The sequence below is a fragment of the Mirounga leonina genome, unplaced genomic scaffold (genome assembly GCF_011800145.1).
Source record: "Mirounga leonina isolate KUSES-001 unplaced genomic scaffold, KU_Mleo_1.0 Mir_180, whole genome shotgun sequence".
Classification (NCBI taxonomy): Eukaryota; Metazoa; Chordata; class Mammalia; order Carnivora; family Phocidae; genus Mirounga; species Mirounga leonina.
The window spans coordinates 12,246,097-12,270,623 of NW_023270469.1; the positions used below are offsets into that span (position 1 = coordinate 12,246,097).

The 24,527-nt window shown below is 51.8% G+C and overlaps 1 protein-coding gene across 1 annotated transcript in view; it reads left to right on the forward strand.

Annotated features, from left to right (window-relative positions):
• Window positions 1–24,527, forward strand: part of FA2H (fatty acid 2-hydroxylase) — a 46,918-nt gene that overhangs the window by 10,611 nt on the left and 11,780 nt on the right. The window contains exon 2 of the mRNA XM_035025316.1: window positions 15,995–16,087. Within this exon, the coding sequence (XP_034881207.1) occupies window positions 15,995–16,087 (93 nt within the window). The remainder of the gene's footprint in view (window positions 1–15,994; window positions 16,088–24,527) is intronic.

A 24,527-nucleotide genomic window follows, 5' to 3' on the forward strand; every position in this document is an offset into this window, starting at 1 on the left:
CCTAGTGTCCTTCTTGCAAAGTGCTGTAAATCTCACACTTCTTTCCCTCTGGCCAAGGGAACTGCATACTTATCCCCCCACCTTCCTTCATCAAAATCAAACGAGGAGCTTCTTAAAAATAGATTCGTGGGTCTTCCTGGGATGATGGAAATGTTCTACATCTTGATTTAGACATTGGCTACAAGGAGGCATATAATTGTCAAAACTTATCAAACTATACACTTAAGATTGGCAATCTTTGGGGCGTCTGGGTGGCTCAGTCGGTTAGGCATCTGCCTTTAGCTCGGGTCATGATCCCTGGCCCTGGGATCATGCCCCATGTCGGGCTCCCTGCTCAGTGAGGAGTCTGCTTGGTCCTCTCCCTCTGCCCCTACCCCCCAGCTCGTGCTCTCGTTCGCTCTCTCTCTCAAATAAATAAAATCTTTAAAAAAAAATTGGTCATCTTTTACTGTATGAAAATTAGACCAAAATTTTTTAAAGGGAGGCAAATAAATTTAACACTTATTCAGTAATCATGCCTTTGGATATGACCTCATGATTACAAGAGTTAGATGTTGACATATACAAACCTTTAAAGAGTGCTTTTAAAAAGAACCCGTAGGATGTAAATAAATGGTAGGACTTAGGTAGTGGGGATACATGTGTTCACGGTGAGTTTCTTTCAGATTGACTGCAGTTTAAAATTCTTCAATAATAAAACATTGGAAAAAAACTAAGTAGTCACATTATAGACATCACAGAGAGATATATGTTCTTAAACGATAAGTGGAAAAATAAAGCAACAGCACTTGAACGGTTAAGTGCAACAAAGCATCACATTTCTAGTAATATTGTACTACTTTCCTAGAGCAGCTGTAACAAAGTACCACAAACCAGGTGGCTTAAAATGAGGGGAATTTATCATCTCAGTTCTAGAGACTGGCAGTCTGAAATCAAGGTATGGGCGGAGTTGGTTCCTTCTGGAGGTTCTGAAGGAAAATCTGTTTGCCTCTTTCCTGGTTTCTTAGCTTATAGGTACATCATTTCAATCTCTGCCTCCATCCTCACAAATGCATTTTTTCCTGTACCTCTTCATTTGCATGTCCAAATTTCCCCTCTTCCTTTAAGGACATCAGTCGTATTGGATTTACAGCCCACCTTAATCCAGTATGACCTTAAATTAACTGGATTACATGTGCAAATACCCTATTTCCAAATAAAGTCGCATTCACAGGTTCTGGGTGAACATGAATTTGGTCTTGGGTGGTGGTTAGGGGAGACACCATTCCACCCAGTACAGATATCATTAAACAACTCTGCCACTCTGACAACCTAGATGGAAGTGAATAGGATGCGCACCAAGAACTGTGTTAGATTTCAGGAAAATGACTCCATTGGCAACAGAGATTCGAATAGTGAAGACTTGTGTGAAAAGTTTGATGTTTCATTTGAATGAAAAAACATACCTGTAAACTAAATCAAAGAATTAATTAACATAATATACTATATATATTTATGTGAGTATGTATATATTATATGTATTTTTTCCTCCGGGGGCATGCCCCAAATCCATAATTAGTATCCATAATTAATCCATAATTAGTATCTCTGGAGGTGGGGCACCTGGGTGGCTCAGTTGGTTAAGTGTCCAACTTGATTTTGGCTCAGGTCATGATCTCAGGGTGGTAGGATCGAGCCCCGCGTCGGGCTCTGTGCTCAGCAGGGAGTCTGCTTGAGATTTTCTCTCTCCCTCTCTGCCCCTCCCACCCAAATAAATAAATCTTAAAAAAAAAAAAAAAAAAAAAAAAAGGACTCTCCAGAGGCACGACCCCGGAACTCTATATTTTGAACGAGCTTCTGAATTGGCTCAGAAGCATTGTCAAGTTTGCAGCCCACTGTCCTAGAAGGGTAAGGGCAGAGGGAAAATGGGATGGAAAACTGGAGGCAGGAAAGTTGCTCAGTGGACAGATCTCTCGGGATTACTAAAGAATCGGCATCCCCAAGCTCCGACTGTGGGGCTTGGCACAGAGCAGCTGCGCAGACGGGCCACCCTCTCACCCACCCATCCAGAAAGAGCAGGGTCCTGGGGTCTGCAGCCCAAGATCTGTGTCCTGGTCCAGCTGTGTGTCCCATTGGCTGTGTGACACTGTGTGAGTCGTTTAAACTCTCCCAGCCTTGGTTCCTTTATTCCCTGCACCCCTACAGGATTTGTGTTGCTACAGTGAGATCACGTGAGATCCATAAGATAGAACACGTAGCTTAAACAGAATCAGGATGATTATAAGCCCCCTCAGCCCCAGCTTCTGCTAGGAAAAGGTAGAGTCCTGTTGAGTGGTGAGAGATGGATGTTTTCAGAGCCTGAGATGCTATGTGCTCAGACCCTCTTGGGCAAAGCCACCCACCCCCACAGGAGTTGGAGAGTGGTGACATTCCAGTCTCTCGCTGTTGTCCCTTCCCCCAGCTAGGGCCTTGGGGGTCTGTTCCAACCTGCTGCCCTCATTCCATCTTCACCTGGACAAGGACAGGGCTGGACTGGGGCACTCACCCCCATCAGGGATGGGCAGTCTCCAAAGATGAGGCTGGCAAAGCCCCAAGTTGTCCCAGGGGTGTGCAGGGCCACTGTCTTCCCCTCACATCTTCCTCTATTCAAGCGCAAACGTTAGCAGATGTCTCCTCACGCTCAGACTGAGCTCGGTGCTCAGGATAAAAAGACAACTTGTAACTGCCCTCATGGGGTGTACCTGCCAGTGGAGAGAGGGAGACAAATAGGACAATTATAGGTGATTGATAAGAGCTACAACAGAATATTGTATATATATATATATATATGTTTTTATACATGTGTATATATAATAGTCTATGTGTGTGTGTGTATGTATTATACAACCGAATAGATAATATATTTTAGAATGGGTGCTGTGACCCAGTGACGGTTGCAGCTCCTGATGGGAGCAGTCTAGGGTGTCTCCTCTGAAGAGCTGATATCTGTGGGTGACAAGGAGTCATCATAAAGGAGAACTGGGCAAAAAAAAAAAAAAAAATTCTAAGCAGAGGGAATAGCAAGTGCAAAGGTCCTGGAGTATGACAGGACTTAGTGACATTAAGAATCCAAAAGAAGGCTCTTTAAAAAAAAAAAAAAGAAAAATTTATTTATTTATTTTAGAAGGAGAGAGAGAATCTCAAGCAGACTCCCTGCTGAGCATGGACCCTGACATGGGGCTCCATCTCATGACCCTGAGATCGTGACCTGAGCCGAAATCAAGAGTTGGATGCTTAACCGACTGAGCCACCTGGGTGCCCCCCCAAAAGGAGGCTCTTACGCTGCTAGAGCATTGCAGGTGAGGGGGAATGTGGTGTGGGTGAAGGGGGGGCGGAGCAGGAGGCTTGTCTCTGCAGAAATCAGGACATCGTTAGGGGGTTTAGATTTTGTCCTGAGAACAATGGGCTGGAAGATTTTAAGTGGGAGACTGACAAAGTTGGTCTGTATTTTACTAGGTTGTTCTGGCTGCCATGTGGAGGGTAGGTTGAAGGGGGTCAAGAGTGGAAGCAGGAAGAGAGCTAACATTGCTACTGTTGACAGAGCCGCCATTGAGACAAAAGGAAGTGGATAGGCATTGGAAATGTCTTGGAGGTGGAACCATTATAAGTTGCTGATGGATTAAATGCTGGGAGTAAGGGAAAGAATTGAGGATGATGCCAAGGCGACTTGAGCAACTGGGTGGCTCAATATATGGAAATGATGATTACTGGGGTGGAGACCCAGGTTTGGGATGAGGTAATCAGAGTTCACTGGGGCCACATTAGGTTTGCAATGCCAAGGAAATACCCAGGTTGAGATTTCAAATAGTAGTTGAATATGAGCTATGCTCTCCAATATGGCAGCCGCTTACCACATGTGGCTATTTAATTTAAAATTAATTGAAATTAAATAAAATTAAAATTCAGTACTTCAGTTACATGAGCCACATTTCAAGTGCTCCATAGACATATGGGCCTAGTGGCTCCTGTATTGGACAGCACAGATCTAGAACATTTCCATCATGTGCAGAAAATTCTATGGGGCAGCATTGGTCTAGAGCTGTGGCCTAGAGTTGAAAGGTATTTCTCTCTAGGATAATGACGTCCTAATCTGGTGACTCTGGTCCAGGAGGCTGGTATCCCTGTGTTGTTCACAAATAGCTCCTTCTTGCCCTTGACCACACCAGATTGTGTATTTAAGTGATGTCCCTGAGTGGTAGCTATATCAGAGAGGCACTGACCACCCAGAAGGACAACTTGCCCTGGGGTTGTTCAAGGACATCATCCCTTGGGCTAAAGCACCTTATAGTGACAAGTATAAACATAGTGTTTAATGAGCATAAAACAGGGAGTATAGGCCATCGATCACCAGGAGACACCCGTTCTAGGGCTGTTAACTGGCGATTCTGCTAGTTTAAGAGATGTGCATTGGGTTTGGAATTAGGTTAAATGAGAGTGGAAAAGAAGACACAGGCTCAGAGTCCAACAGTCTTGTGTTCTAGAATTAACCCTCCCACTGGAGACAAGACAGTCAACCTCTCTGAACATAAACATCCTCAAGAAAATTCCAGGTCCAGGCGCGGGGAGAGGGAATTGTTTGAATCAGTAGGTTGGAATCCGTAAAAAGTAGCAGGTGTGAGGCAGGTCAATTTTTGGGGTGGTTGTTCTGTTTTGCTTACAAAACAGTTCAGTGCCTTCTCATGTTTTTGGCAATATAATCATCTGCCATTTTGTAACCAATGATGAGAACAAGTGAATTATCTCTCTTAAACTAATAGATTATAAAAGGAAAATTTAGGAATATTGTTTCTGGGATAGTGACATATGGAGTCATTTGTAAACAGTGGTTTTGTTTCTCCTTTTAAAAACAGCAAAATAGGGGCAACTAGGTGACTCAGTCGGTTAAGCATCTGCCTTCTGCTTAGGTCGTGACCTCAAGGTCCTGGGATTGAGCTCCGTGTTGGGCTCCCTGCTCAGCAGGGAGTCTGCTTCTCCCTCTCCTTCTCTCTGCTCCTCCCACCTGCTCCTGCTCACTCTCTGTTTCTGTCTCTTTCAAATAAATAAATAAAATCTTTTAAAAAATAAAATAAAAACAGCAAAATATAGTATTTTGAGGATAATCCTCACGGATTGGAGTGTTATATGATAAACCAAAATGTATTGTAACATAGAAGTTGGGCCAGTGAGGGGATAATACATCTTAAATGTATTTCCCTTGTGCATAGCACATTCTGTAAGCCTGCCCTGAGGTGCCTTGAGGTCTAAGTTTTGAGAGACAACAGTCTAGAAACGTCCTATCAAACCACAAAAGGGATTCTGAGGAACTCATTTCCTGTAGGCTGCTGATACTGCTCATCAGAGTCGAAACCCAGGCGCTCGGCGCCGGGCAGGATTTTGTAAGGCAGGACTGAGGAGGGGAGCCTCAGAGAGCTCCTCTTGTCCACCCTGGCCAAGCCCACGTCACCCCCACCCAACCCCGGGCTCCCAGCTGCTCAGAGTCAGGCTGTCATTGGAAAAAAAAAAGAAAACCACGTGTCCACTTGACTCTTGGTGCCTTCCTAGAAATGGTGCCATAATCCAAGGTCAGAAGCTAGAGAGGAAAGGCGCCCTGTGGATGCAGATGGTCCACGGCAGGGGCTAGTAGAGAATCAACTTAACAGCCTGAAAACTTGTGTGTGTGTGTACTCTGGAGGGGTTTGAGGAGTGATTTAGTATTTTTAATCCACTGGCCCCCTTTCCTGATGTCCTGGATTGCCCACCTAGACTGGCTTCTGCTTCCCGTGACGAGGTCGCTGGTGACGTCCTCCAAGGGGGGGATCAGGCCATGAGGAGAAGCGACACCAGGAGAACTGATGGCAAGGACCCAGGAGGCTGGGACTGTCCTGTCCGTACCCCGCACATCTCCTGAGCAGGAGAAGTTGGCCCCAGGTCAGGCACACACTTCCTGCTCGCTTTCTCTCCTCCTCCCGTATTCCTATCATGAGCACAAGGTAGCTGGTGGCACAGCTATTCTCCTTGCAGGCATCCTGGGTGGGCAAGAAGGGGGGTGCTTCTGGAAGGCCTTGTCACTTGCCACGTATTCTTCTTTTTTTTGTTTGTTTGTTTGTCTTGTACAGAAAGGCTGCGTTTGAAACGTTGTAAGGACAGGCCTGGCTTCTGATTTGGACCTAGTTTGGCAGAGGGCAGCTTATTAGAAATGAAAGCGAGTAGATCCTGCTGCCTTCATTTTTAGTCCCAAAGCTCTAGCTACTGAAAGCAGCCAGCGGTCCCCAGAGGCCTCGGGGGTGGGCTTGTTAACTAGCACAGAAGGAGTACTCTCGACGCTGCTGAGGCTCTGGCCCCGTCCTCCTCGGCCAGGCCTGCACCTTCCTACCTGCCCAGGACCGTGTGCTGCCCAGGCACGTGGGGCGCCCGGAGCCCCTGCCCGCCTTTGGGCCTCTAGACGCTGGGGACAGCTGGACACAAGGCCTAGGCACCGTCTCATTTCAGAGAAGGGGTTTCAGGCCAAACCCAGGCTGCGGGATAAAAGGCCATCTGTCCATCCCTGGGTGCCCAGCCCCGGCTTTCCTGAACAACATTCCTTTATGCCAGCAGCCGCCCCCCCCCCCCGCCCCGCCTCCTGCGCCCCCGCCCTCCGCACACTGCGGCCTTTCACCGCCTCTGGGCCGGCTTGTTTGTTTGTCATGCAGAGTGCAGGCTTTCTGTTGTTCTTCTCTTTTCTCTCCCCCTCAGGCACTCTGCACGCTAACCCTCCCTGGGCACCCAGGGTCTGGGGCCCTGGAGGAGGGCTGGGGGCTAAGGCAGAGTCCGGGCCAGGGGCTTGGGCCCCTACCCCCACCCCGGGAGCCCTCCCAGGGGAGGCAGAGGAGGGGCATGAAGAACCTTGGCGGGACAGCCCTAGAAGTGGTTTCCCGTCTAGCTGTCCCAGCCATCACGTGAGACTTCTGGAAGCAGTGCTTTGAGCCCTCGGTGCCCCCCCACTTCCCCCATCTGTGGATACCTCCTGCCTGCCTCTCAGGGAGAGTCGTGTGGATGCCAGTGAGACACCAGCCACACGTGTGGGCTGCTGTTGGTGCTACCATGGGCGTGGCATGGCTGTCCCCGGGGCCGCATGCCCCAGTGGAGGGGGGAGGGCGAAGTAGGCCAAGGTTTCCAATAAGAGGGCGGCGGGTGCCTGACCCCCTGCCTCCCGGCCCCGCTCCCAGTTCAGCCTGCCTCTGAAAACGGAATAGGGAAAACCGAGGAGTGACTTTCCAGGCCCTGGGGAAGGCGAGGAAGGGGGCGGCGACAGCAAACAGAGGGCTAGGAAGGGGGCGGTGCCTCGACTCGTGTCTCCCCCACCGAGGGCTCTCTGTGTGCACTGCCCCGGCAGATCCGGTAGGAAGGCTGGGAGGATGAGGAGCCCCCTCAGCAGAGGATGAGAGGCCGACTCTTTCTCCACAGGGCCCCGGATGCCTCTCCCAGTTGTTTTCCCTCCTGGTTGAACTCCTTCTCCTTCTGCGGCCGGTCTTGATCTGGGAGGAAACTGGCTCAGGCCTGGTGTTAGCTTGTTAGGCTTGCAGAGTCCCACAGACTGGGTGGCTTAGGCAACAGTGATTGACGTTCGCAGGGTTCCAGAGGCTAGAAGTCCTAGATCATGGTGTTGGTTAGTTCCTTCTAGGGCTGAGAGGGAGAGTGGGTTCCAGGCCTCTCCCTAGCTTCTGGGGTGTTTGCGGGCAATCTCTGGTGTTTCTTGGCTTGTAGATGCCTCATCTCTCTCTGCCTTCGTCTTCACTCGGTGTTCTCCCTGAGAAGGTGTCTGTCCCCAAATTTCACCCTTTTCTAGGGACACAAATCATATAGGATTAAGGCCCCCCCCAAGGACCTCATTTTAACTAATCGCATCTACAATGCCCTACCTCAAAATAAGGTCACATTTTGAGACACTGGAGGGCCAGCATTTCAACATATGAATTTGGGTGGGGTGGGGAGGGGCAAAGTTCAACCCAGAACAGGCCTCTGTACCGGAAAGCGAGGCCTTGGAGGTAACATCCTTGGCGCGTGGCCTGTGTCTCCACCGAGATTCCTTCCCCATCACAGATTTTTGTCTCCTTTTCAGTCACACAAGGGGAAAGAGAACCAGAAGAAATCAGCATCTACCACCCACTTCTGCTTCCTCTTGACGCCGATCCTCTCTGCTAGGCTGGAGGGAGGAGGAGGCTGAGGGCCACCCCTCATTGAACCTTGCTGGGGCTCTGGCACCCAACCCACCCAGGGCCTCGTCACGGGCTGACCCTGTAGGCCTGCCCCATGTGGGGGCAGCCCAGGCTCCCACCTAGACTCCCTGTTCTGGGCAGTGCATGAGAGGACAAAACCCTGGCTCCTGCCTGCCGGGGCACGTCCTTCTCTGTGGCTGTACCATGAGGCAGGAGGGCTGCGGCCCCGCCAGACATTTCAAACGTGCAGACCAAGGGCCACGTTTGTATTCAGACAGGTTGGTTTGGCCCACATCTTTTGTTTGTTTGCTTGTTTTAAATGCAAAGCAAATTTTAAAATCTGGAGATTTCCCATAAAAATCTGCTTTCCCAGCTTTTCTTAGAAATTGGAAGGTCGGGGCACCTGGGTGGCTCAGTCGTTAAGCATCTGCCTTCAGCTCAGGTCATGATTCCAGGGTCCTAGGATCGAGCCCCGCATCGGGCTCCCTGCTCTGCGGGGAGCCTGCTTCTCCCTCTCCCACTCCCCCTGCTTGTGTTCCCTCTCTCGCTGTCTCTCTCTCTGTCAAATAAATAAATAAAATCTTAAAAAAAAAAAAAAAAAGAAATTGGAAAGTCTACAACCCGAGTTCCTACCTTACCTGACCTGGACCTAAGTTAGGGCTGCCCCCTTTAATGGGGCACGACCCCTCTGGTTCACTGCAGTCCACTCCATTCAAGATCAAGGGACAGTGACCTTTGAATACTGTTCTCAGTGCATTTCCTTTCTTTCTTTCATCTCTAGCAAAAGGGTGCCTCATGGTTTTGTTTATTTTGTTTCGTGGTACCTCATGTTTCCAAAATGAGAGTGAGCATCTTTCCTTGTGGAGGTGAAGGATATCCTCCATGTTTATTATGCAAACAAAATGAATCTGCATTATGAACCACATCCTGCCTGCTTCACTCATTGGTGTCACCTGCCCGACCTCTGGGGACAGAGCAGGAACTCGGGGCGCCCTGTCAGGGATAAGCAATTTCTTGTTCCGAGGGTCACATAGCAAGTTGATAATGGAGCCTGGTCTAGAACCAGGTCCCTCAGTCTAGAGGTGAACCTGCAGCATCTGGAACTAGAGGCTGGCCCCAGATTCTCCCCCCCGGCCCCAGGCTGCCCCTGAGGGCTGCCTCCTTGAGGGCCAGGTGTGTTGAGGGCACCCGCGGAACCTTAGGGAGCTGGCAGGAATAACTCCTGGGTCCTCTGTGAGTTTGGAGCTGAGGGTGCTAAACCCAGGGTGAGAGAGGGCAGAGGCTGGAGCCCAGGGGAAGGGGCAGTGGTGTCCACGAGAGGAGATCTGTGGCTTGGGCTGACCCGAGAGGAGATAATGCCTCACCACCGGCGAGGAGCCGGCATTGCCCTGCTGTCCCACGGGCTTCTCTCCCTGCAGCTTTGCACTGGGGCTGGAGGCCCCAAGGAGAAGAGAATGCCCTCCTTGCTGTCCCCACCATGTTGCCCAGCACGTTCGGTGGTTCTCACCTCAGAATGGGCAGTGCCTGCCCACCCAGTCTCCTTGGTTGAGCACATTGGCCATTCTTGAACCCGTTGACCTTCTCTCTCCAAGTACACACAGGCCTTGGAAGGCTTTGGGCAGCTCTCTGTCTCCCTGCCCTGCCCACACTTCTGTGGCCTCTCCAGGCCTGGGCCCCTAGAGCCTCAACAGGCCACCATCGACTCATTATCGTATCATTCAGTAAGCCTTGAATGCTGATCCCATGCCAGTTACTAGAGACCTAGGGGTGAGCAAGACAGAGGGATCTCTACCCACATGGAGCTACCCCATGTTCCGGCTTGGGAGACAGTCACGGGGAAATGTATGAGGAGAGCAAGATGCTTTCAGCTCAGCGCCACCCTGCTCCACTCCTCAGGCTTCTCCCCAACAGCCTTGGGCCTGATCACAAAAGTGCTTACCAAACTTTGCTTACCAGAATACTGAAAACGCATTTGACCGAAAGGCAGAACCATTTCCAGGCACTGGAAAAGAACGCACGCGTTCTTCGCTTTCTGGCACTTTCTTGGTTTTTAAAGATCTCTTGGGCTTGCTTCCAGGATCAGGAGAGTCTTTTAAATAATGCATCGTGGAAGTTTCCAAGAAACTTTAAAAAAAAAAAAATCTTTTAAAGCCTGCGTTATAGCCTAGTTCCCAGGAGTGACCTTTACACACTTCTGATTCATGGATGGTGTTTGCCTGTGGAATTCAAGGGTGAGCCTGGCTCAACTATAAAATAAACACTGGGGCATGGAAGGCTGGAAAATGTGGCCCAGATCGCTGTGCGCGGTGCAGTGACTCCCAGGAGGACTCATTCCTGGATCCCCCGGGCCCCGGGTCACATGGGAGCAGCCTCCAGAGTGGGAAGGGGAGCCTATCTTCGGGAGGGACTTCGTCCTGTTTGTGTGTGGAGAAGCCTTTTAGAGCTTTTGAAATCCCACAGGAGACTTGAGAAAAAGGGTTAATGAAAGACCCGCTAGAGGACACATCCTGGTGCCTGAGTGTGTCTGCCCCTGGCCATACCAACGTGCTGCTCGCCCTCACTCTCCTTGAAGTCTCCTCCCAGACCAGAGGTGTGGACAGCCTTGTGATTAGTAACCTGGGCTTCTGCCAGGGAGGGGTGTGGTCCCCATGAGGCCACCCGGAGAGCACCTTGCTTATATATAAGGTCAGTCTGGGATGTATTTGCCAAGAGCATATCACCCACGACATTGCTACCTGGTGGCTCCCTCGCACTCAGGTTGAGATTAAGCTGGGGTGGCAGGAGGAGGGAAGAGAAGGACAGGAGGAAGTGGAGCCTCCTCCCTTCCCCGCCCCCCTCTTTTCCTCCCCCTCCGCGAGCACGGGCAGTGCACCCCCGTGCCAGCCTTCGTTTGCGCGGGTCTGGTCCAAGGTTCAAGGGTCCCGTCCTGAGGGAATGTCCAGCTGCTCGGGGCTGGGAATGCAAGCCCCGTGAGCCCTGCCATGTGGATGTGGCTCTTTCCCACTTCTCTCCTTTCACCTGGAATATTTCCAGATGAGCAAAAAGAACTGTTCCAGAGTTCCATTGTTTCCACTGGAAGCCAACACCTGTCTGTGAACCTGGGCTTTTAGCAATTTTTAAGGAAACCTTAGGGGCGGGGCGCCTGGGCAGCTCAGTGGGTTGAGCGTCCCAGTCTTGGTTTCAGCCCAGGCCGTGATCTCGGGGTTGTGGGATTGAGCCCCGCATGGGGCTCCACACTCAGCGTGGAGTCTGCTTGGAGATTCTCTCCATCTTCCCCTCCCCCCCACTCTCTTTCTCCCAAATAAATAAATAAATCTAAGATAAAGAAAGAAAGAAAGAAAACCTTAGAACTGGAACAAGTGAACATTTGCTGTACTTCCTGTTCCTCGTAATCTATAGAGACCCACACTGGCTACTTTGAACCAAGAAAATAATTAAAAACAAAATTTTAGGTTGTAATTTTTCTGCATTAAAAAATGTTTACAGGGCGCCTGGGTGGCTCAGTTGGTTAAGCGACTGCCTTCGGCTCAGGTCATGATCCTGGGGTCCTGGGATCGAGTCCCGCATTGGGCTCCCTGCTCTGGGGGGAGCCTGCTTCTCCCTCTCCCACTCCCCCTGCTTGTGTTCCCTCTCTCACTGTGTCTCTCTCTGTCAAATAAATAAATAAAATCTTAAAAAAAAAAATGTTTACAAATTGGACCCTTTTTTAAAAAAAAATGTCAGTGTAAAGTTGCCAAATGTCCTCCTTAGGAAGAACTGCCTTTTATTTTGGAAGTATGCGTTTCCTACCTATTTGGTCTGGAAATTTCCTTTCATTTATGAAATGCTGCTGATGATAATTTTTAAAAATATGTTTATTTGGTAAAATAAAAGGCCAGCACTCCTGTATCAGTCTGAGCCAATTTTAGTTCTGCTTATCCCATTGTACTTGGCCAAAGGGCACCAAGGATATATGGCCCAGATTATGGCAACTTTGACCCTGGTACCTGGGCACTGTCGTATCCAAAGTGGCATTTTAAGATGGTGTGTTCAGTGTCCTGGGCCACCTCTCTCCTAGAAGCAGATTTGTTTTCCATTTCCAGGAAGCAGGAGCCCTGCAGAACCCCAGGGTTTTATCCTCAGCAGCCAAGCCCACCGTCCTGCAGAAGCCTCAGGGAACCCTGGCCATTTGGCAAAGGACATTGACACATAGCCCACTCAAGAAATAATGAGTAATGGGGCACCTGGGTGGCTCAGTCGGTTAAGCGTCTGCCTTCGGCTCAGGTCGTGATCCCAGGGTCCTGGGATTGAGCCCAGCATCGAGCCCCACATCAGGCTCCCTGCTCTGCGGGGAGTCTGCTTCTCCCTCTGCCTCTGCCCCTCCCCCAATTCATGCTTGCACTCTCTCTCTCTCAAATAAATAAATAAAATCTTTAAAAAAAAAAAGAAAGAAAGAAAGAATGAGTAGAGTATTTAGGATTTTCAGGAGCCCATCCTAGGCACGCTAAGAAAGAGGAAACGTATCCTGCCCTATTGGAATCTATAACACCATTGGACAAACAAAGTAATCACCCAAACATACAAAAAACAGCAAGGGACAGGAAATTATAAATAACCAGTGGGGGCAGTGGGACACGTGGAAAGTATGATTTTTTAAACACTGGAAAATGAAGAGGTCATACAGTTGTTCATACAGTTGCTAGGATGATGACAAGCTGGGTACATAGTAAGCATTTGTGAATATTAATCTTTTTTTTCTTAAGGTTTTATTTATTTGACACAGAGAGCGAGAGCGAGAGCAGGAGCACAAGCAGGGGGAGTGGGAGAGGGAGAACCAGGCTTCCCGCTGAGCAGGGAGCCGGATGCCGGGCTTGATCCCAGGACCCTGGGATCATGACCTGAGCCGAAGGCAGATGCTTAACGACTGAGCCACCCAGGCACCCCGTGAATATTAATCTTTGTCATCATCCTGGGAAGATGACATTTGAGAAGGAAAATACTGGCTAGAGGGAAAAATTAGGGTTCATCCAAGGGTATAACAGCAGAGCAGTTTGGGAATACAGGGGGAAGATTTTAAATATAGGAAGGTCACCCATAAGCCGACTTACAGGGGATGATGCTATGTTCACTTTTAGGAAGTGGCGTCAGAGGGGACAGCGGGGCTTTTGGGTCAGACTATGATGTGCACAGTTGGGAACATTCTCCAGAGGCCAGGAATGGGGCCAGGGTCAGAGAGAGCGTCTTCTGGGCTGATGCTCTGGCACATCCTGGGTGCTCAAACGTGTGTCGATGGGCGAATGGAGGAAAGCCGTGTGGGAGGGAAGATCTGGGAGAGGAGGCAGGAGGCCAGAGTGGTATTGCACGGAGACCATCAGCCCCAAAGAGGAAGCTGGTATGGGGCCAAGGCTTCCTGTCCCTGCAGACTTCCCATGGCAGATCTCATTTCCAGGCTTTCTCTGTTTTCCGTTGCCTGCTACCCACCCACCCCCGCCCCGCCCCATCACTGTTCTGGGCGTCCAGTCATCACACATCTTTCAGGGCTGTCCAGTGAACAGGCGTGCGGGTCCAAATCACCTCCTGGACCACATTAGCTGTGCGCACGATGCCAGCAGCAGCAGCCCGTACAAAAGGCTCCAGGTGGCCATAGCTAAGCGAATGAGTGCACAGGAGGGCCGCCCAAAGGGCCGGTGGGAGCTCAGCTCCCATGACATTCCATGCCAGGGAGGCATGAGCCCTGCTGGGCTCTGGGCTGGTCCCATCACATCTGCCATGGAAGAGGAACAGCGGGCCAGTCCTTATGCTTAGAGACCCTGTTGTGTCCTCAGAGGGTCTTGGGGAAAAGCCAGTGGCAGGGGGTGGGCTGTGGGCTGTCCTCAAATATGTGTCAGGCTGGCCGGTGAAAAAGAAGAAGTGTGCACAGTTCTAGAGGGAAGGAACCAGGAGCGATCCCTGGAAAACTGGAGGCAGCCAGGTGGGCAGAAGGAGGACTTTGCCAGGGACTGGAACTCGTAGAGAACAGTCCAGACTTGAGTGAGCAGAAACATGGGTTGGATAGATGGGTGCTCCGTGCCCCGTGCTGTGAGGGGACGGCCCTTTCCTCTGCTTCGTCGTTGTTCAGGTGGCTGGGCCCCAAACAGATCTGTGTCTGCTATTCAGGGATGTCTGAAAAGCCTAGCACAAAAACATTAAATGCTAATCCGTGGGATGACCACTCCCCTGCCCTGTTTGGGATGTGTGGGGATGGGGGTGGGGATGGTGCAGAGGAGGATCAGATTACCTTACTTAAGAAAGGATTTGGGGTGCCCAGGAGAAAACGACTATCCAGGAGGGAGGGAGAATCTATACCTCAGTGATTGGGGGCGCTCTGAGATATTTTGAGGCTAGAACGGAACGAGAAGGGACAGGTGTATTATAGGACATTTATATCGGATACTTAGGGCGTTTCATTGTAGGATATGCTATAAAACCCACTCTTCTTTGTCCTTAAGAGGTCATCCATGATGCCTTTTTAAAGAATTCCAGTATCAGCATGGTGGCCCAGACTAAGATACTGAGCTATCAACCCCAAGACAGAAAGCCTACTTTTACTTGGGTCAATATGGGTTTTCCCCCAGAAAAATGTCAGCATCTTTGTCACCACCAGGTTCTCTTGGTTCATTTGGAAGCAAAACTGTAAGGATTGTGCCAATAGAAACCCCAAAGAGCTTTCCAAACAGCCTCCTCAGTTCTTTTTTTTTTTTTTAAGATTTATTTATTTATTTGAGAGAGCGAGAATGAGAGAGAGAGAGAGAGAGAGTACACGAGAGTGGGGAGGGTCAGAGGGAGAAGCAGACTCCCTGCCGAGCAGGGAGCCCAATGCGGGACTCGATCCCGGGACTCCAGGATCACGACCTGAGCCGAAGGCAATCACTTAACCAGCTGAGCCACCCAGGCACCCCAGCCTCCTCAGTTCTTGCCAGTACCCTGCTTCCAAGGGCCCTGCCATGGCCACCAGCACCACGGTTCCCTTTAGTCCCAGGCAGGTCTCCCCTTGGCAAGGGCTCTCCCCGCCCCCCTTTCCTGCACAAAGACCTCTGAGTTTCACCTATGCACCGGCCTGCCCTCCCCGGCCTCACCCCGTGTGACGTCAGGGCCAGCTGCAGCTATGTGACCTTCCCAGTACATTCCATTTCCTTCTGACTTGGCTTCTTTGTGACTTCAGTTTCACCTTGAGCCCATCTGGGCACCTCTCTGCCAGTTCTGCCCCATGTACGGCTGCTGACCCAGGCATGGGAGTTCCTGGAGGGACCGTCTCCCTCTCTCTGCTGCCTTTCTGATGGGCAGGTGGTCCTAGATGCCCCAGCACGAGCTCTGGCATGATCTTACCAGGAAGGGAGGGAGCTGGTATAGTCATCGGCATGACACAGTGAGGCTGCCAGGTACCCAGAGTGCCACCCTGTGATTCCCTTTGCCTGACACCTGCCAGGGACCTAGAGAGAGAGACTGGCAGGAGTCCCCTTGCCCACAGCGAACCCACTGATGGCTCTCACTTCCCTACCGCCTCTCTGCCAAGCTTCTTTTCTCTCCCGTATCTGTCTCCCTCTTGTTGTGGCAGAAATCATTTTTTTAACAGGAGAAGAAAAATACAGAGAATAACACAATCAGCGTCTACCTATTTTCAAATGCACTCAGTGTCCTTGATTTCCACCCTACCCGCCCACCCCCGCCCTGCCCCAGTGTGGGGCTCTCGCCACGCGCCGTGGGGCGGCTCCCTGCTCCCTTCTCCCCCAGCCCCCCACCCCCACCCAGAACTGTAGGTAATCACCTGTATCTTCTTTCCCCAGGGCTCTGTGGAGAATGGGACTGTGACCTCTGCAAACACTCAGAAGACAGACCCTTGGATGGAGCCAAAGCTCAAAGTGGTGGACTGGGATAAGGTAGCTGGTGCAGGGCAGGGCGGGGTGATGATCCAGGGCTCCTGGGGCCAGGACGAGAGTGTGTGGAGCCAAAGGGTGTGGTTATTCATAAAGTTTTCCCAAGAGAGATGAGGATGGGGAAGCAGGTGCTCATAGCTCACAAGCATGATCTGGGGCAGCAAACCCCAGCTGATGGGAGTGGGTGTGGGGAAGCTGTGCACAGGAGGTCTGTGCAGACCCCAGCCCCGAACACTCCAAAGGGCGGTCTCCCACAAGGACCTGGAGCTAAGAAGAGCACGATGACAAGTTCAGAAGGTCCAGACATACCCGCCTTGACCAGCACGCGGGGCAGAGCTGCCCCAGGTACCAACAATCACTCTCAGGAGTTACCAGCCCATACGGGCTTGGGAGCCTGCTGAGGCCAGGGGAGGCAGGGCTGGAGCCATTTACAACATTTGTCTGCCTGGGCGTCGGGGAGGGGGGATGCCTGGCAGATGCCTGGGAGATCAGGGGGGAACCCGACTTGAGTGCCATTTCCCTCCCACCTGGGTTGTGGGACTGTCCCAATCCTGGAATAGATCTTACTAGGCACATCCATAAATGTACCCTACCTGTGTTAGACACGGAGGACAAGAGACGAGCAGGACAGGCCCCAGCCCCCAGGGAGCTCACATCCTGCTGGGAAGGACAGACCACCCTCACCCACAGTTATTACAACATGGGGACACGTGAGAAGCACACCCAGAGAACACAGGTGGCCAGAGGTGGGGAGGACTCCACAAAGCGGACTGTTTCCTGGGCCCCTTTGGCCAGGACCCCAGGAACTCGGAGACTGTGTCTGTCCCATGGGAATTGGCACTGCTTCTGGGGGAGCCCGTCAGCCCATGGCAAAGACACTTGGGTGCTCTACTAGAGAGGTCCAGACAAGTTGTTCTGGGGCCCGTCCCCCTCGGGGAGGCATGACAACCAAAAGGGAAATGGGCCAGCCAGAGGGAAGCCTTGCCCCACAGCTTGCCCCCAGAGGGCTTACCAGAACTGGGTGTCCTGACCTCAAGCCCTGGGTTTGGCCACAGGTGCTTGTTGCCCAGGCCAGGGTCTGAGGTTGGGAGGGTCTTGGTACAAGTAGCTGACTTCTCTGGCAGTTTGGGGGGCTTGAGCTTGTTCTGCACATGGGTAGGATGGAGAGGGAGATGGCCAGCTTGAATGGGACAAGGACCCCGGAAACTGTGGAGCAGCTGCGGAGGGAGATGAGGAGGGGTTGGAGAGAGGGCAGGACCAGAGAGTGAGCTGCAGGGTGTCCAGCTTAGGGCTCAGGGGCCAGTGGATGGGACCGAAAGGAGCGGTGAAGAAGGATCGTTAGGGCCAGCATCTGTGTGCCTGGCTTGGGGGTTGAGTGTTGGAAAGAAAATACTCTGAGGAGAGAGCCAACCAGGGCTGGGTGCATATGGGCAGCCCTGTGGTGCGTGGCAAGAAAGAATCATCCTGGAAGGGACGGGGCTGTCGTTAAGAGGCTGCCTGGGGACAAGCAGATCCTGCATTGCTGGCCCTGCCTCCCCCCGGGAAGGGTCCTCTGAATCTCCCCAGGCTGCAGGTTCTAGGCTGACCCGAGCCATGTCACTGCATGAGGCAGGGAGAGGAGAAATCAAGTCCTGTTCCGCTATTACCCCAGGCCCCCCGTCCCCACCAGAGGGGAAGAGGGGCCTCCCGCCTGCCTCCCCTCCCAGGCCCTGCTCCTGGCTTCTTGCCAGCACAGCCTGACTCACCTTCCCTGCTCCTGTGTCATTCTCTTTCACACGCTTTTCTCTCTTTCTCCTCCCCCTCCTCCCGTGTCTCCGCGCTGAGACACACCATGGAGACCTGCTCTGGCAAGGGCCCCCCACCCCCCAGCCCCACTGGGGGCAGTGCGGGTCAGCACAGAGAGTTGGGCTTCCCAGGGAAAGGGAACAGTGCTTTGCTAGCTTTTTCTTATTTTTGATTTCATCTACCACATGGTCAATCCCAGCCCCTTTTGGGGAGTGGAGATGCTGGGAGAGCCCCCAAGTCCCTGGTCTGATTTAAACCCTACATCTGTTTCTGCCGCAGGCCAGGGGCTTGGGTGGGTCCGTTGGGTCTGGACCTTGAGGAGCCGTGGAGAGAGGCCAAGAAGGCGGTAGCTTTGCCTCGGCCGGGCTTCCCCGGGCCAGGGGTGGACTTGCACACCATTCCTGGGGCAGAAGGACTTGCCAGAGTTAACCCTTAGTGTTTTGCATTCAACGGGAGCCCCTCTGGGTGCTGCCAAGGAAGGGAGTCTTAGCTTCCAGAACCCAGCCTCCCTAGCCCTAGAAGCTGGAGGAGAAGTAGGCTGAGCTGGAAAGAGTGAGGGGAAACATAGAAGGGGTACGAGGGCAAAGGGTGGAAAGTTCTAAAAAGGCAGCAGAAAAGGCCCGGAAGGGGTCCGGAGTGCCCCGCCCTGTTTAGAGGTGCAGTGTGGTCAGACTTTCAGGTTCCACGTGGGATTTTACTGGAACAATTTCTAAATCATTCCTTCAATCACTCAGCGGGGCAGAATCCAAGCTTCCTTGTGGGATGAGAAACTACACTGTGGCTTCTCACCCTACATTATGCCATACTTGTCTCTCCCTCTGTTCTGGAACCCAGCCAGCCTGGAGCTTGCCTGGGTACAGGTGGCCCTGGCTTCTAGGCACACCTGTCCTATTTGTCCCACTGCATCTTTTCACCACTGACCGCCCTGCCCCCACCCACGGCAGCCTCCTCCACCCTTCCCACTTTGGGGGCCAGACTCCCAGGAACCAGATAGAACTGGTGCGGTTTGAGGGGTTTGCAGAACCCCCTGGGCAGCGGGGTTAGCACTGAATTAACGCTTCTTTTATTGAGCTCTAACCACATGCCAGACACTGGGCAGGGCATTTTAAATATATTATCTATTATCTGATTTAATCCTTTCAGCAACAGGACAGGATAAGGATTAGAATGATCCTGATTTAACTAATGAGGAAAAGCTGAAGTCTCTGGCCCAAAGTGACTCTGCTAGTTGGCTTAGTGGCCCAGCCCGTGGTTACTGAGGAGCCCCCTCCCTTGCTGCGTATCCTGGATCCCTTCCACCCTGACAGCCGGCTCAGAAGAAGAGCCTGCGGCCTGTCCTGGGAGGGGGGCTGGCAGAAGGGAGGGAGGAGGCTGAGGTTCAGGCTTTTACCTCATCCTGCCTTGGGCAAAGCCCGAACTGTTCCAACAGACCGCTCCGGCTCCCCCCGGCTACCAGTGGGTGAGGCCCATTCTCTTCCCCTTGGAGACAGGTAGAATCATCCAGCCAGGGGTCTTACAAAGCCATATGCAGCAGTAGGCTTTCCAACCCCAGGTCCCCTACACACACGCACAGCCCCACCCACATAATCCTTGGAATTGGGGGCCGCTCCAGGGGTCCCCAGGGCCTATGCAGATGTTGATGTGGGCTATGTGGGTTTAACCTTTCGGGACCCTCAGATAAGTCCCTGAGAACTGGGGAGAAGAGCCCCTGGATCAGAACAAGGGCCCTCTTGGTCAGCCCACATCTGGGGAAGGGTCAACCTCAACACTGCGGGTGCAGGCCTGACTCACCTCCCCACACCCTGTCCCCTGGTCACCTTGGGCCTCCTTTCTCACCTTGACCCTCCCCAGGGTAGGCACTGAGAGAGTTCAGCTGCCCAGGGAGACCCCCAGAGACCTCCTCAAGGCTGTCCTTGTGGGGCCCAGGTCTCCCAAGTCTCTTCCCTGCTCACTGCCTTGCCCGGAGCTCCTGGCCCCTCTTCTGCAGTGCTCAGCGGTGCTTAGAAAATACCTGCCCCCAGAAGGGAAACAGGCAGGTGCGCTGGGTGGGCTCTGCCCTCTGTATCCCTGCGAGGGCAGTGGATGGGGCAGGTGGGGGGCCGGGGTGGGGGGGGACAGGACATATGCCTGGGTGGCCACACACAGCTCCAGGTCTGTTTATCTGCAAGATGGAGGAAATTATTCGCACCCAGTACGTGGGTTTATTAGGAGGATCTGGAAATGTAGGAAGGGGTATAGAAAGTGTGCTGCTGGTGAAAGACCAGCCAACCTTGCTTTGGGATGGGCAGGTGCCTCTGCTGTTCTTCAGCCCCAAGGATTGAGGTCCCACTGACTTTCTGTATGACATGGCCATACCTTCTTTCTCTCTCTCTGGGGTCTGGCCCTTCACCCCTGCTTCCCGGCCACACTCATCTCTGAACCCTCATGGGGGGAAGCCTGAGGCTACCACTTCCCCTGGGTACAAGGAGGAAGTGGGTGGACTGGAACTGCCTCTGTGGACTTGAGCTTGTCCAGCTGGGGGCCCCCGTTAGACTGTACAGGACGGGCCTGCAGCCACCCCTTAAGGCCCCCTGTGGGGCCCTCAAAGCCTCTGTGCTGGGGAATTCACAGCCATGGGGGGCCTCAGCCAGCTGATAGGAGGCCTCCCGGCCCTGTGGTTGAGACCTCGGACTCTGGAGCTGGGCTGGCTTGGGTGCAGGTCCTGTCTGCAGCATAGACCATTGAGCATCTGACCTCAGTCTCCTCATCTGTAGAATGGGGTCATCTCAGGCTCTAGCTCTCAAAATCACAGCTCGTATAGGATAAGGACATGAAGGCTAAGCCCAGGGGGCCTATGACAAGGACAAAGAAACAGTAGCTGGGATTCCGGTAGAGCTTCTTGTCCTCACTCTTCTCCTTAGGTCATGGCTGTGGAGGTGGGAGGAACACTGGGCCAGCGGCCCCCTCTCCTCACATGTGCCCTGTCTGGGGCAAAGCAGAGTCGCCACTCGCCACTCCTGAGCTGGGGCGGCCCCTGGGAAGAGTTCTGTGCCACCTTGTCCCTGTGCTGCCTGGGAGGAGGGGGACCTGGGGGACAGAGGAGGCCCCCTTCCAACCCTGGTAGCATGCAAGCCCTCCCGTGCTCCCTCTGGGCAGCAGGCTGCCCTTTTCCCCTGCAGGCCTTGCTGCATTCCAAACATAGCCCAGGAGAGCCCTCCCCCTCCCTTGGGTCAGGGGCAGAGCTGGGTGGGGGAGGGGAGTAGGACTTGGGCCAAACTTACCCCCATTTGCATGTGTTTCCTGGGGCCCAGCCTGTGGCACAGGATTTTTGAGTTCATTAAAGGACCCCCACCCCCACCCTCAACAAGCAGTTTCTGGGTATATCTTCACCTTCATCCACACAGCTTTAACTGGGTACCCCTGAGTGAAGCACTTGCTGTCTCTGAGCATCAGGCTCCACGTCTGTAAAAGGAGGATTTGCTATTGGGAAGGTAGCTATGGAAGCCCCCAGTGCCTGGGAACCGGAAGTGTGGTCAGGGGTCTGTTCTCGCCTCCTTTTCCCCACTCAGCCTCATGCAGAAGCTACAGACTGTTGCCCATGTGTTCCTCGTGTCCCAGAGCCTGAGGAAGTAGGGGTGGGAAGGGTTCAGGACCAGGTGCTGGGAGGGGGAAGAAGAGAGCCGTTTGTCTGGGAGGACTAAGGAGCCAAGGGATCATTAGCCAGGGTGAAGGGGAAGTGGAATTTATTTGAATTCCCATCTTCCTATCCCATCAGATTCTAAGCTGTCCTCTTTTACCATCCTCCCTTCTCAAGAGCAGTTCCCAGACAGGTGCCATGTTGGAAATGACCCAGTAAGTGAGTGAGCGGTGCTGGACGTATTAGGACCCAGCTGAGACTTTCTCTGTCAGTGATCAGGACTGGAAGAGAATTGAGAAAAGACACCTCGTCAGTGCATGTACTGTCTAAATCAAGGTTGAGCATATGGTGAATGTCCCATCCCCCAGGAGACTGTGTGGAGGGAAGACTGGGCTGGGGAGTAGGTCAGAGGCAGCCTTGCAACCAACTCTAGACAGCAAGTCTGCCATTTGTACAGTGGCCAGTGACCACTGGTCTACCCAGGAAGGAACCAAAGTCATCTCCAAAGACCAGATGGGCCACAGGACATTGAACAGGAGACCCCTGTGTTCAAGGGGGTAGGGGGCTGAGGGGGCTGGCCCTGACTACCACACCTGAAAACAACCAGCCCTCCTATCTTCTGTCCTATTGTTCTGTTCTCTGCAATAGGGTGTACGATTCAGGCTAGAATCCCGGTTTGCTGCTCACCTAGACATTCTTCCTGTGTCGCAACTGAATTAAGCTTACAAGTCCTATGCTGTTTTCTACTCACTTTATGAACTAAGGGCAAAATGGATCAATAGGTAAAAATTTGCCCAAACCACTGCTAGGCTGAGAGAGGGGCCTGCCTGGCCATACCACTGTGTTATAGCTAGAAACATTCACTGTCTAAGTTAGCTAAGTTTGAATTACGTGTACAAGTGAAAAAAGGCATTGAATGTTGTGTGTAACATGTGAAAACGGAACATAGAAAATCCAGGGGTTTCATTCAAGATAGATGGTGATAAGTTAAGGATGCATATTATCCTTAGAGCAGCAACTGTGGGAAAAATACAAAAGGGCATAGCTAAAAAGCCAATAGAGATTATAATATAGACTATTTCAGGGCACCTGGGTGGCTCAGTCAGTTAAGCATCTCTCATCAGCTCAGGTCATGATCTCCAGGTCCTGGGATTGAACCCCACATCAGGCTTCCTGCTCAGCAGGGAGTCTGCTTCTCACTCTCTCTTTCTCTCTCCCCTCCCTATTACTCGTTTTCTCTCTCTCTCTCTCAAATAAATAAAATCTTTTAAAAAAATATTTCTAAATACTTGATTAATGCAAACAAGACAAGAAAGGAAGGCAGAGGAGACAGTAGAAAAGAAACAGCAAGATGGTAGAACTACCCGAGCATTAAATGTAAATGGACAAAACACTCCAATTAAAAGGCGGAGATTGTCTGACTAGATTAAAAAAGCAAGACCCAACTATATGCTGTCTTCAAGAGATGCACTTTAAATGTAAAGACATACGCAAGAGGAAAGTAAAAGGGTGGGAAAAGATAGACCATGCAAACACCAAGCGTAAAAAAAGCCCAGTAGTGGTTCCATTAAAATCAGACAAAGTGCGCTTTGGGACAAGGAATATTACCAGGGACCAAGATGGCTATTACCCAATGATAAAGGAGCCAATTCATCAAGAAAACATAACTGGGCAACCTTGGGCAAATTACCCAGCTTCATTTCCCATCTGCAAAATAGCAATAATAACAGTACCTGCCTAGTTAGGGGTATGGTGAGGATCAAATTATTTAATCCCTTCTTTTTCTTTTTTTTCCCCCTCAAATTATTTAATTCATATAACATGTTTCGAACCTTGCTTGGCACATGACAAATGCTCTGCGAACATTAGTTCTCAAGGTAATTGCAGTTGGGACAAAGCCTCAAGCTCTCACCATGACCCTGGCTTTGCTTCCTCTGAGGTGGGGCTCTGTGGGCTGCTGCAAGATAAGGTAAATACAGGCCACTAGCTGGTTCCTCCAGTCCTTTTTCTGGGTAGTGGTGGTGCTATGTGTGTGCATGTGTAGAGACATGAGGCGGAGGAATGGAGAGAATGAGACAGGCTGCACCCAGTGAATCTGTTTGTTATGAAACCCAAGGAAGAAAGTCAAGGAGGCATGGGGACTGGGTCCAGGAAGGGAGCAGGCACCAGGTGGAGTTGGGGTGATTGCCTGGTATGACTGGTGCTGAGTGGGATGGCTCCAGGCTGACCTGAGTCATCTCCTAGCCTGAGAAGCAGGAAGGCAGCCACTACGTGGGAATTACTGAGTTCACATGGCAGGAACCACAAAGAACTTTGGGCCTTTCCCCCAGGTCACCTGCACAGAAGAATGCCCAGTGAATCCCCTGCTTGCCCCAAGGCCCCTATGCCCCTGCTCCAAGGCAGTGACAGTGGGTCTGGTTTCACCTGTGGCAGGGCTGGGAGATCTGCTAAAGCTATGCGAGCTTTGGCAGGGAGGTCTGGGCAAGGATGACATTCCAGCCAGGGATGCAGGAAAACAGGTCTCTGAATCACTGTTGACTCCTTCTCCCAGGCTCGAGAGCTCTCCCTCCATGTACACCTCCTTTTCCTCTCCTTTACTCTCCTGACACTATCTCTCTTCTCACCCTCAGTGGCTGCCTACCTCCCTTGTATTAGAGATTTACTGGCACCCACCACTCACTGGGCACATCTCACCCTCTCTATTGTGGGTGGTAGGTCAGAGCACACCGGCTTTATAGAGGTGAGAGCCTAGGAGCTCCAAGAGGTAAAGGCACTTGCCCACTTCTGATAAATGGCAGAGTCCGTCTTTGAAGGTGGTCCCTCACTATAAATTAATTGTTCTTTACCAGTTTTAGTTTACTGATTTTGATCCAGATTAATCTTCAATACACGGACTTTCAGAAATCTTTAAGAGCTTCCCATTGCCTAGAGCTGCAGCTTCCAAGTTTTTTTGATCTTGCATCCTTATGAGTAAAACATTTAGAGCACATCCTCCATTCTATGTCCATTTTAATTTTCTATAAATTATTTGCATATGCTAAT